We start from the raw sequence: 12,305 nt of genomic DNA on the forward strand, positions 1-12,305 counted from the left end.
TGACACTGTTCCAGCAGCCCTCATGTCCCTGCTCACATTCCTACCCTGGTTTGCCCTTCTTGTCCCCAGGCACTGTCAAGGACCTAGGTGATCCCCACAGGAGCACTGGTGTTGGGTGACACACAAAACCCAACCCTCTGAAAGTAGAGATGGTACCCTACCAGCCCTCACCCTTAGCCAGTTACTAGCACATGAAGACAGGTAATCCCCCACAGTGACCAGCAACTTTGGAGGATGTGCATGAGCCTTAAATGGAGCTCCCAACACCACCCCACTTCTACCCAGCCCCCTCAGGGCCTTGAGTGCCTTCTATTCTTCCTGAACCAGACAATTCCTTCATCTCCCCCTCCCTGGGTACAGAAGCCATAGCTTGAAGGGATATTAAGAGATAAATTCTGTATTAGGTACAGGTTGGGAGCCTCCAGCTGAGTTCATTTCACTAAACATTTGAAGAGCACCTCTTATTTGCCCTGCACAGTGGGATCAGAAAGACTGACAAGACCTAAGTGAGGGAAGCAAAAATGTACAAACTACATTTGTACAAAATGAGAATCCTGTTAGGATGGTGTGGATGCTAAAGGCACAAGCAACTTGCTGTGGGATCTTGGGAGAAAGGGCAGTGAATTAGGTCTGGGTGACTGTGGGAAGGCTCTATGGAGGGCCTGGTATTCGGACTAGACTTTGAAAGTTGGACAAGATTTCAACAGAGAGAGGAAAACGGGGAAAGATTTTGCTGATTCTTCAAACAGCACATACAAAGTGAGATCAGAGATTTTAAACACTGCTGTTTTTACCACACCCGCTGGGCAGTGCAAAGGCAAAATCACAGATCTCAGTCCAGACTGTGACACCTTTGGGGGCCAGTCACATGCTTTCTCTGAGCGTCAGTTTTCTTGTCTGTAAAACGGGAATGCTGGCCACTTCACAGAGTTGCCATGAAGATGAGGTCATTCAAGCCGAGAGTACCTGCCACACAGTAGGTACTCAATGTGTGTTTCTAGAGTAAATATGTATAACACATAGCAGGTGGCAAACATTTTAATTCCCCGACAATGTTTTGTCACAGTCTCTGCTCACAGTCTAGCAATGGAAGGTATTACCCACTTTCTGGGGGGGGGCTGAGCTCTATATGCCAAAGCTGCCCAGGCGGGAGAGGAAGAAGCTCAAAGAGCTGTCATCCTGCAGTTAACAAGAGTAAGAGCGTTTTTCTTCAAATGTCTACGAAGGGGCTCATACAATCTCACTACCCACTGCCTTGGTCCCATTTTCAAAGTGTGGTCTGTTGAGTCACATTCATCAAGCTCATATAAAATACAGGCCAATATCCAGGCTTACAGAATCAATCACTGGAGGGAGGGTCTGGGAATACATATTTGGAGCAAACTCATGTTCACAAAGTTTGGGAGAGTCTGGGGGCTGTTGTGCCTGCTGTTCCTTCATCCTGGGCCACCCTTGCTCAGACAGACAGAGGGCTGACTCCACTCAGGTCTGTGTTTAAATGTCTGCTCCTCAGAGTGGTCCTTCCTGACCCCCCAATCCAATACAGTAGCCCCTGTTGCTTTCTATCCCTCACTGTGCTTTGTTTGTCATCATAGCATGCATGACCTGAGGCTCTATTACACTTAGGTTGGTATGTTTATTACCTGGCTCTCCCACTAAACGTAAGCTTCAGGAGCATGGCTACTTCACTGGTGCACCTTTAGTGCCTAGAACAGCACCTGAGATATAGCGGATATTAGGTAATTACTTGTTAAATCAGTGATTGCTCTGTGCCCTTAAAGACTGCAGAGAAGGGTGCTGTTTGTCAAATATTTCCAGCTCTTTCCCCATTCTGAGCACATGGAAAGAATGCACTTCCTGCTCCCCTTGTGGAGGGTGGGCTATAGAACTAGTTCTGGCCAATGAGTTGCGAGCAAAAGTGACTGGAGCTTTTCCATGCTGGTTGGTGTAGGAGCTTCTGGGCTCTCTCGGTTTCCTTCTGGCTTGGTGATGGGCAACATTCAACGTGGTAGCTGCTCCATCAGCCTGGGTCCCTGAGTGATTTTGATGAACAGAATCTCCCTACCAACAGGCAAAGGGCATGTAATGTGAGTGAGAAAGAAGTCTCTGGCTTAAAGGCACTGGGACTTGAGGGTTGTTTATTACTGCAGCATAACCTAACCTGTCCTGACAGGTCCATTGATCCCATGCAGATAGTTGTACTGTTAGAATTACTGGGAGGTCCCTAAATTCTTTGGGGATTTCAAGCAACTTCAAATGCCTCAAAGCCAAACAAACCCAGAAACTTCCCCTTCAGAAGGTCAGGCCACATTCTGTCCTCCCCTTTTCCTTCCTACTGGGAAGCTCCCTGGGGGTGAAGGGATAGCCTTGAAACAACTCACCCAATGAGGGACCCGACAGCCTCTGGGGCCACCTCTGAAGTGACCTCACACACTGACCACACACTCAAACTCACTGTCATCATCCTTCCCTTTGGTCAAAAAAAAAAAACACAACACACCCACTCTTCTGGGAGTGAGTCACAAACAGAAAAAAATCAATGGCTCTGAGCCAAGAGGATCTGCTAACAAGGGGAAAACATTCCCAGTGGAGGTATCTTAGCAGACGCTGTGGTCTCACCCCATGGCCTGCATGACCAAAGACTAATCCAAGCAATTCTGAAGTTCAACCATCAGACATTATCCCAGGTCCTAACCCTACAATAAGACTGGAGTTTATTTAGTACTTCTTCCCTGATGAAGGAGGAATGGGTTGCGTGTGTGTGGGGGTGGGGGGGTGGGAGAGGATGCTCTTTCAGGGAAGAGGGAGACTGGGCTGGGAAAGATGACATCAGAAGAGGCAAGTTCCAAGCAGAGAGCCTCCTGCTGGGGTTCAGAAAAGGCAGCTGCCTCTCCGACCTCAATTGCTTGGCTCAGGGAGATGAACCTTAAGATAAACTTGATAAACTTTTTGGATTGGTTACATGGAGTTATGTTATCTCCATTTTCATCTCCATTCCCATCCCAGAAGCCAAATGTAGGGCTCTGGCCCTGCTCTATCTCCTCCCCTCTGCAGTGCTGACAGCAGCTCCTATTACTCCTCTAAATCAGGGCTGGAGCAGGAAAACAAAACCAGAGCATTTTTCTGTACAGCTCAGGCAACTGGGCAAAGGGGTTTATGCCTGACTATTCCAGATGGTCCTCAGTTTCCCAGGGCCAGAGGAGACACTCATCCCATGAGCCTCCCTCTCCTGGGAATCTGGGCTGGGCTGCCCAAACTCATGCTTGGGGGAGGGGGATGCAGGACAGAGATGGCGATTGTTGGCAATTTCACAAATGGCATTTCAAAACTGGCCTTCCAGTGATGCACTCTTTGCCAGGTCCCTTCTTCTTGCCACACCAAGCTGTCACCAGAGCACAAGCTTGGTCCACACCCTGGACCTCACCCAGATCACTGCTCTCCCAAAGTTGGAGGGAGTGATCTCCGAACAAGTCTCAAGTCTGTGTAGATGGATGGATAACAGAGAGTGGATACAAGCAAATATTTATATGCAATACAGGTTTCTGCAACAAAAGTGCTTGCAGAAGAAGCGGGAGAGATGGGAAAAAGAGACCACAAAGGCAAATTGTGCTTTCCTTTTTCAACGTTCAGCAGAAAGCATTGTAGAATAACACCCCATTGCGTTTTTCTCAGTTGTGTCCCACTGAACTTCACCTGCTCTGTGGAGCAAAGAGCAGAGAAGCCCATTCTCTTATCACCAAATCTAAAGTAGTGGGGTCCTTGGACCAGCAGCATCAACACCGCCTGGGAACTTGTTAAAAATGGAAAATCTCAAACTATTATATATAGAATGGATAAACAACAAGGTCCCATTCTATAGCACAGGGAACTATATTCAACATCCTGTAATAAACCATAATGGAAAAGAAAAAAATGCAAAATCTCAAACCTCAGCTCCAGACAAACTGACTCAGAAACTCAGGGGGTGGAGCCCGGTAATCTGTGATTTAACAAGCCCTCCAGGTAATTGCGATGCACAGTGGCTTTCGCAAACCACTGATGTAGAGAAAGCAAGGTTCAGACAGGGGAGAGGAGAAGTGGAGGAGGAGAGCGGAGGGCGTGGCTCTGGCTCACACTCCCCCATCTCAACTCCTTCTGCTTCTTAGCACTGTGCTATTGGCTCCTGGGGGTCATTCTTCTCAAGTACCCAGAAGCCACCTCATGAGGTGAGAAGCTCCAGCCTCTGGTGAGACCCAGGGGACCAGAGGATTCCATGATTGTCACCACCGTGAGGGAGAAGCCATGGGCCAAAGCAAGCTTGGAATTCCCTGACCACTGGACCCTTGAAATTTTAGGAATTACCTAAAAATTACCTCCAAGGGGAAATCGAAAAGCAAAAGTGAAGATTCCCCTAGGAGACACTAGGGGGAGACCCATCTCTGGCCTGGGAAGAGCAGGGAGCAACTCAGGTCTAGAATTTAGGCTGCGTATTTCCAAAGTTGATTTGCTGGTGACTTCTTGCTAAATCAACCAAACTGAACCCCAAGTTTTGAGAGGACAGGCAGTGATCACTGAATCAGAGTGGTGGAACCGGAGAGGATGGGAAAAGCATCTACCTGTCTCCCCACTCCCAGACCAACTTACAGCTAAGGAAACTGTAGAAGCTAGAAAGGGTCCAGGGTCATACAGCAGGTCTGTGACGGGACACACAGGTTCAAAGATCCAGCAGTCCCCTTTCCCCATCTATGAGAGATGGTCAGGACGGGTTACGCAATGCGTGGGACCCAGTGCTAAAAGAAATGCTGCCCTTTTGTTCAAAAATTATTAAGGCTTTCAAGGCGGTGACAGCAGAACATTAAACTCGAGAGGAGGGGGGAGGTTATGAAGCTTCCAGATCCAGGTTACCCTGGATCTGGAACTGATAGATGGGGATCTCTCTTTGGGCCCCACAGGTGAGCTGTCCATACCGGATACAAAATAGGGCTTTTTGCGGTCGGGGGTGGTGATGGTGGTTGTATTTCCACATTAATGAGTAGAACAGCTATGGGGAGAGGCGGGTTTGACTTAGGAAGAAAAGCTCTCCCAACCCAGGCGCGCTGGAGCGTTCTCAGAATCTAGGACCCAGGACCACTATAACTCCAGTCTTCCGGGAAAGGACTATCCTACCCGACAGGGCTGCTGAGAGAGGGGAAATCCAACCAGAGTGAAAGTGGCGCGCGGACAGCCTTGAGCGTCGCGGAGGCGGCTTCTCGCCATCAGCGCGGCAAGCGTTCCCCGCCGCGCGTCCCTCCGCGCCAACGGGATTCTGAGCTGCTGCGGGCCCGCGAGCCGGAGCCGGGCATCCCTTACCCACACCTGGCTCTGCGCGCAAGGGGACGGTGGACGGCGGAGAGGGGAAGAGCAGGGGAACAAATCCCTCCGGTCGGCGTGAAAACCGGGAGGGTGGCGGGCGGACAATCAGCCGGTGGAAATCTCTCTAGACCCCATCCTCAGCTAGCTCCTAAAGCCTTCCCTCCGGCCCGATCCCTCCTCTGGGCGTGTTGGGGTGCGGGATGCGGGGGATCTGGTGTTGGGGGAAATGATGGGAGAGGGAAGGAGGCAGGGCTGAAGGCAGGTGACCCCCAACAGAATGCCTCTTCTGAGTTGTCCTGTATAGAGCCTTTCCCATACGCAGTCCTTCAGCTGCCCCAGCTTCCTGAAGACTCCCCTAAATCCACACTCGCTCAGACGCCCCCCGCCGCCACCCCTGCCACTTGGTCGGGTCGGTTGTTCCTTCGGGTCTTCCTTCCTGCCTCTCCGAAGTCTCCCCGCCCCCGCCCCGCCCTGCAGGCTGCGGTCCCTTTAAAGGCGCGCTGGTCTAGGGCCTCCCTTCTCTCGAGGCGGACTCGGGAGCAGCGCCGACGTCGAGAGCTGCCGCCGCCGCCGCAGCCGCTAGCCAGGCATGGCCATGGCGTCCCCGGCCATCGGGCAGCGCCCGTACCGGCTACTCTTGGACCCAGAACCGCCGCGCTATCTACAGAGCCTGAGCGGCCCCAAGCCGCCGCCGCCGCCACCGCCGCCCCCGGGCCGGTCCTCGCGCCGCTGCGCCCCCGCGCCCCTCTCCACTGCGCCCGGGGCGCACGAGGGACGCGGTGCCAGAAGGGCTGCCCGGGGGGACTTGGAGCCACAGCCTCGGGCTTCCCGACCCGCTCGCGCGCTCCGGCCTGGTCTGCAGCAGAGACTGCGGCGGCGGCCTGGAGCGCCCCGGCCCCGAGACGTGCGGAGCATCTTCGAGCAGCCGCAGGATCCCCGCGTCCCGGCGGAGCGAGGCGAGGGGCACTGCTTCACCGAACTGGAGCTGCGGAGCGGCTGGGGCTGGTGTGACCTGTGCGGACGAGAGGTGCTGCGTCAGGCGCTGCGCTGCGCTAGTGAGTGTGAGGGCAGGGTGGGGAGGGGCGCACGGGAAGACCGCAGTCCACGGGCGAGCAACTGCGAGGGGACTGAGGCAGGCAGAGAGGGGGCACTGCCCTCTCTGGCTCCAGGGGAGACCTCGACTTTAACTGAGATAGGTAAGTCCTGGAGACGCTCTGCGCCTTAGTCCCCTGCCCGGTATCCTTTAGTGACTGCCTACTGCCCAGGTATGCTTATGCGGTCTTTAACAAATACCTCTTCCCCTGACAGGTGCACGCCTCGCTCCTCCCCGGACACATACGTACACACACAAACACACACACGTAGGTTGGGGTCGATACCTGAAGCTACCAGGTCATTGCCTAGTCTCCCATGCACCTTCTTGCTTTTGTTGTAGGTTCTTGTGAGTGGGTTGTAAGGCTGGTATTGAGGTGACCATTTGACCCGTGCTTATTAGGGTAATGGCAAAATGACTTATGTGTCTGCCTATGGTACAGGCCCATGGTACACGCCTGCCTGTGGTACACCCCTCCTCCAGGGCGACCTGTTGAGATAGGGAGGAGATCTGGTTAGGCTTTGGATGGAAACGGGCTATGAGGTTGAAAGAGCCTGAGGTGACCCTGGATCTGTGCCCTCTCCTGCCTTCCACCTCTGGCCCCTCAGACCTTTGGACTCTGCTCTGATGTTTGGCTGTGCCCTGCCTCCTCCTCCTCCTAGGTCACTGCACCAGTCATCATGCTCAAAAATGACCCAACTACCTGCCCTGTCCCTTCCTCCCCAGAGTTCTCAGGTCCCTCCAGTCTCCTCCTGAGCCAGACTCTTCTCAAAGCCTGACTAAAACACAGGGCATCCAGTGTATAGATTTTCTGAGCAAATTTGCGGTCTTCTTGAGGGTTTATTATTTTTCTCTTCCGACAGTTAGGTGTGTGTATTTCTTTAAAGATATCCTCTTCCTACCCCCCACCCCACCCCACCCCATATTTGCTGTTACCATTTTTGGCAGAGGATATCCATACCCATGTGTTTATGTGTTTATACAGATAGTTTAAATATCTGAAGCACAAAGCACAGACAATGGCACAACCTCTAGAAAGCATCCCTGGAAATGGCTTGTGGCTTGCATCTTTCAGCAAAGCCTCTTCCCGCATGACAACAGCCCCACATCTCCCACCCAGCTCCAGCATTGTACAGCAGCAATTACCTCCACATCAGGAAAACCCGACCTTGCCTCTCTCTGTGGTCCACAGCCAAGGCTGTGCAGTGTGCCTCCCACTGCAGCTGGCTTCGGGGAAGGAGAGCTCAGACTCTAAGCCAGGGTCAAGTGGAAGAGGAAGATTGGAGGGGAAAGTGGGTGCTGCTCCCTCCACCACCTGAACTCAGTTCGGGTGCTAATTAAAAAGGGAAGGGCAAAAGATATAGAGATGTGTGACATGGGTGGAAGGGCTGCTGTCACTTGGCAAATGTCCCTGACCTTCAGTAGAATCAAATGCAACTTTCCCACAGATGTGTTGGCAGCTTTTGCCCTCTCAAGGGTCCTGGGGTGCTTTACTGCATCCACCAACCCCGTCAACACAGGGAGAGTCAGTATCCTCGTTGTAATGGGTTTTAATGTGCCAGAATCCTGGGCAAGCCGCTTCATTGGAATTCTAGTTTGTATTAAGACATTGGGGGAATTCCCTGGCCATCCAGTGGTCAGGACTCCGAGCTTCCACTGCAGGGGGAACGGGTTCGATTCCTGGTTGGGGAACTAAGATCCCGCATGACGCGCCACGAGGGAAAAAAAAAATTTTACAAGCAAGAGCGAAAAAGACATTGGGGGACTATTTGGCCTATAGTTTTATGATTTGGGGGGGGTGTTGTTGATAACGGTGTCCGTGTGTGTGTTTGTATGTGAATATGCGTGATTCTCCATGATTAAATGAATTTATGCCCACTTCACATTAGACAGTTTCTGGTGGCCGGAAGCACCAGGTGCACGGGCATGTCCTCTGACTTTGTGTGTGACTTGGTGGTCCCCGGCCAGGTGGGTTAATACCAACCAGGGATGTCTGAACACCAGAGAGGGAGCAGAGTTGGAATCAAGGGGCTATAGAGAGGAGCTTCTGTTTGTTGTTATTAATATTTAACTGTGGACCTGTGGCTGGATGGGAACAGTTGAGAAATGTTCTGATGGCTGGCAGGTAGAGACACAGCCCGCCAAACTCACCAATCATCTTTCTTTCAGCTGAAGTTCTAATTCCATGGTGGGGTTGGTTTGTTTTATCTTTGTTTCGAAAAGCAAGGGTCAAAAACATGACTTTTGAAAGGCAATACTCTGCAGTGCCTAAGCGAACGGCCTGAAACCAGAGACGTAGGTTTGAATCCTGACTCTGCGTCTTGGTCTCTGTGTTACCCTGGGCACCTCTGTGTTCTGCTTCCTTGTTTTAAAAAGTGGGGATGATAGGGAATTCCCTGGCGGGCCAGTGGTTAGGACTCTGCGCTTCCACTGCAGGGGAAATGGGTTCGATCCCTGGTCGGGGAACTAAGATCCCACAAGCCTAGCCTCGCTCCCCACCCCCAAAAAAAAAAAATAATAATGGGGATGATAACATTACCTTCACGATCGTGTTAATGTGAGAATTAAATGAATTAATGTATGGAAAGGGCTTAGAACAGTGCCTGGCAGAAGGCAATATAAATGTTTAATGCAATATGAGTGTTATTATCCCCTCTCATCAAACAGCTGTAACAATTTGGGCTCCTGACACTTCTTTAGGATCACCTTTCCAAGCAGTGAGTACAGTTTTCCACCTCTGCTTGGTTGCTGAGCTGAGTGGGAAAGAAGGTGCCTTGAGCACCCCAGGCAGTGTGGGCACTAATCGTCCTCTCGCAATGCCGCTCCTGCCTGCTGGGGCTGACAGGCGTCCTCACAGGGTGCCCGTGGCTTAGAGGTCACAAAGACCCAGGCGCCTTGCCTTTGTACCACTTGCCCCCAGCACAGCACAGTCTCAGTAAGTAGTGGTTGATGAGGGTGGTCGCCTGTTTTTACCATTAAATCTCCCTGCTCTTGGAAACAAGCAGAAGGGCAGCGGGTATATAAATGACATCTGTCTGAGCAGGAGGCTGACACTGGGTGGGAGCCGTGTTGGCAAAATGGGCTTTTAATAAGGGAAGCTTTTAGAAAACTGTCTTCCCACTGTCTGCCTGCCTTTTTAGTGAAAATCCCTGTAACTTAAACTTACCGCTACTTCAAGGTCTGTAACTGAGCTCTGGTTAGTGCTGGATTTGCGAACAGGAAAAGTTCAAAGTTAATATTCATTTCCAGGATTAAAGAAGTCATGTTTGTTAGATAGAGAAGGAAATCCAGTGGGGATTGGGAGGGGGAGAGAGAGGTAGATTGTATGAATTTGTGTGTGTGTGTGTGTGTGTGTGTGTGTGTGTGTGTGTGTGTCTTGGGATGGAGGCAGTTGCAGCAGTGAGAGCCCATTTCCAGCCTTCCAGGAGGGAACAGTCAATAGCAAACAACCCTTAAAACTCTCACAGGCTGCCCTTTGGCTTTGTTCTCAGGGAATGTCCCTTACAGGTTGTGGACCCTTTCTTCTGTAGAAGGCACATGGAGTTGACCTTTTACTTTTCATCACATTTTGGTGGGTATGTTAGCCATCCTGGATCAAGGAATGGTCTGGAAAATGGGGAAAGCTAAGTCCAACTCAACATTCAGGGCAGGATGCTTAGACATGCCTTGCATGTTGCTAGTGGAGTCAGTCCTCTTTGGAGGGTGCCGATCAGAGCTGTGAAGTGTTATGTGATTGGGATTATAGGGTGGAAGGGGGACCCGGGGGTTCATCATCCTGACCTTCCCCTCCTGTGATAGACTTGAATTATGGTGTGAGTATGAGGTGTTTGCCATGGAGCCTGCAGGGATGGGGACAGGGACCTTCTTGGTGAGCGAGGCTGGTATCTCACAGAGCCCCTTGTCCAGCCTTTCTAGCTCTGTCTCGTCGCTGCATCAATGGTTGAGCTTAACCCACCTCTCTGCACAGACTGGACCCACGCATGTGACAGCCACAGGCTCCTACAAACCCACGCCCTGTCATGGGTTCTTTGTAGGAGAGGTTACGGGGACACGGACATTGAGTCTCCCTGTGGCAGACCCGGGAACCTTGGGCACTTGGAAAGTGTTTTATTTGTCCAGGATACTAGGTAGCACTGAAGTATCTGACTTGAAGTATTTTCATTAATTCAGGCCCATGTTTGGCTTTGGAGGTTAGGAAAATTAAGCCCTGAAATGGATGTTTTCTTGTTAGAGATGGTGGAATCCCCCATCCCTCCCCTGTCCCTGGCTCTGATTGGGGTTTTTTTCTTGGGGAACGTCCTAGTGGAGTGGGTTGCGGGGGGACAAGGGAGGACAGAGAAAGGACCTGGAATGCTTTGGCAGAGGCCATTTGAGCTCCCCAAGCTGTTAGTCTGTTTCCTCTCCTCCCTGCTTCCTGTATTTTCAAAAGATGAAAGTGAAAGGATTAAATGTGGGTTTAATTTTTTTCCCCCTATTCATCAGAGCATGAAATTTTCTGATTATTCAGAAAATTACTTATTCGAGTAAGAGGGGCTCGAATCCCAGGTACAGTCAAAAATGATTAATGCCACTTGTCTGCCCGCCTAATTAGACTTGGTAATGAACGTGTGTGTTCTCCTGCTGATCCTGCAGAGTTATTAGGTGGAAGTAAATTGACATCTCCCCTCAGCACTGCGGGTTTGATCCAGTACCCTCTCTCTCTTCCCCAAGTTTACCAGTGAATTCAGCTGCTGCCAAGCCTGGCAGGTAGGCCCTGCGTGACAGGGAAAAGAGAGCCCCCAGCCCAGCCGAAGAGCCCTTCCTAGCTGGTGAGGTGACCCTCCTGCCTCAGGAAGCCGGCTTCTGCGTGGTGACAGGGGCCAAAGGCTCAGCAGAGCCGCTGAGGCTCAGGGCAGACCCAGCCTAGCTCTGAGAATGAGCATGGGAAGAATTCTTCACAGGTCCACGGTGCCTTTTCTCTGAGGAGCCCAAAGAGTTTGCATACTGCTGCCACGCTCGTCCTCAGAACAGATTCATGGGGTCAGAATGCAGGGAGGCTTCTGCCGAGGTCTCACGTGGAGAGAAGGAGTCGCCCGTCCATCTGGCTAGGGGCAGGGGAAGGTTAGACCTTCATGTTGGGCAAACCCGACTGGCCTTGAAGATGGCCTCTGACCGAGATCTCGGGCTGTCAAGCCATTTCCCTCCTTTGGTCCGTGCCCAGCATCTCTGGGACAGAGGCAGCCCCCCGCTGGGCTGGCCGTGGGAGCATCCTGGGTCTTGCTTCCCAGGTGCTCTCCCACAGGGCCCTAGCTGGCTCCCGACACCCACCCCGCACCCCTCAGTCTCCCCGTGGAAGGAGCTGCTTGCTGCTCTTGCCCTGCCTGCTGGGGTGCCATTAAGGCTGATGAGGAAGCTGGAAACACATCTCTGGCCTGACCAGAGGCCCTTCCTGTTCGCATTCCTCTAACAACAAGGTGAGTATTCTTGGGCAGGTGAGTATTTGTGGGCGTGCAAAGCATGCAGACAGACCATTCCCCCTGCCGCCACCCCGGCTTCCAGCAGCACCAGCTCGTGTAGTCCTCTCACCCACCATGGGCTTGCAGATCTGCCGGTGCCCGTGGCAGGATGCTTTCTGACTCTCCAGAGGGCCTTGTCCCACTCTGCCACCCACTCCTCCCGCAGGCTCTGTTCGGCTCTCCCCTGGCTGGGTCGGGAAGTGGTGGAGGCAGCTGACCCTGGGAAGGCCAGCCCTGACTGGGGAGATAGCTATGCATTTAGTCACTTTCGGTTTTTTTCCAAGAGTTTTGGCAAGTTTCTCTACATCTTCAGGGCTGGATCTCGGGGCTAGGAGGAGAGCAGAGCCAGCTTTTAGGCTTTGGGGAATGAGCAAGGAGGCCGAGGT

General features: G+C 52.1%; 1 protein-coding gene across 1 annotated transcript in view; it reads left to right on the top strand.

The window, feature by feature from the left end:
* Positions 1 to 5,865: 5,865 nt before the first annotated feature.
* RASSF5 (Ras association domain family member 5) overlaps positions 5,866 to 12,305 on the top strand; it is a 71,587-nt gene continuing 65,147 nt past the window's right edge. The window contains exon 1 of the mRNA XM_036861887.1: positions 5,866 to 6,386. Coding sequence (XP_036717782.1) covers positions 5,921 to 6,386 — 466 coding nt within the window. The 5' untranslated portion in view covers positions 5,866 to 5,920. The remainder of the gene's footprint in view (positions 6,387 to 12,305) is intronic.

This window comes from Balaenoptera musculus, chromosome 1 (assembly GCF_009873245.2).
Source record: "Balaenoptera musculus isolate JJ_BM4_2016_0621 chromosome 1, mBalMus1.pri.v3, whole genome shotgun sequence".
Lineage (NCBI taxonomy): Eukaryota > Metazoa > Chordata > Mammalia > Artiodactyla > Balaenopteridae > Balaenoptera > Balaenoptera musculus.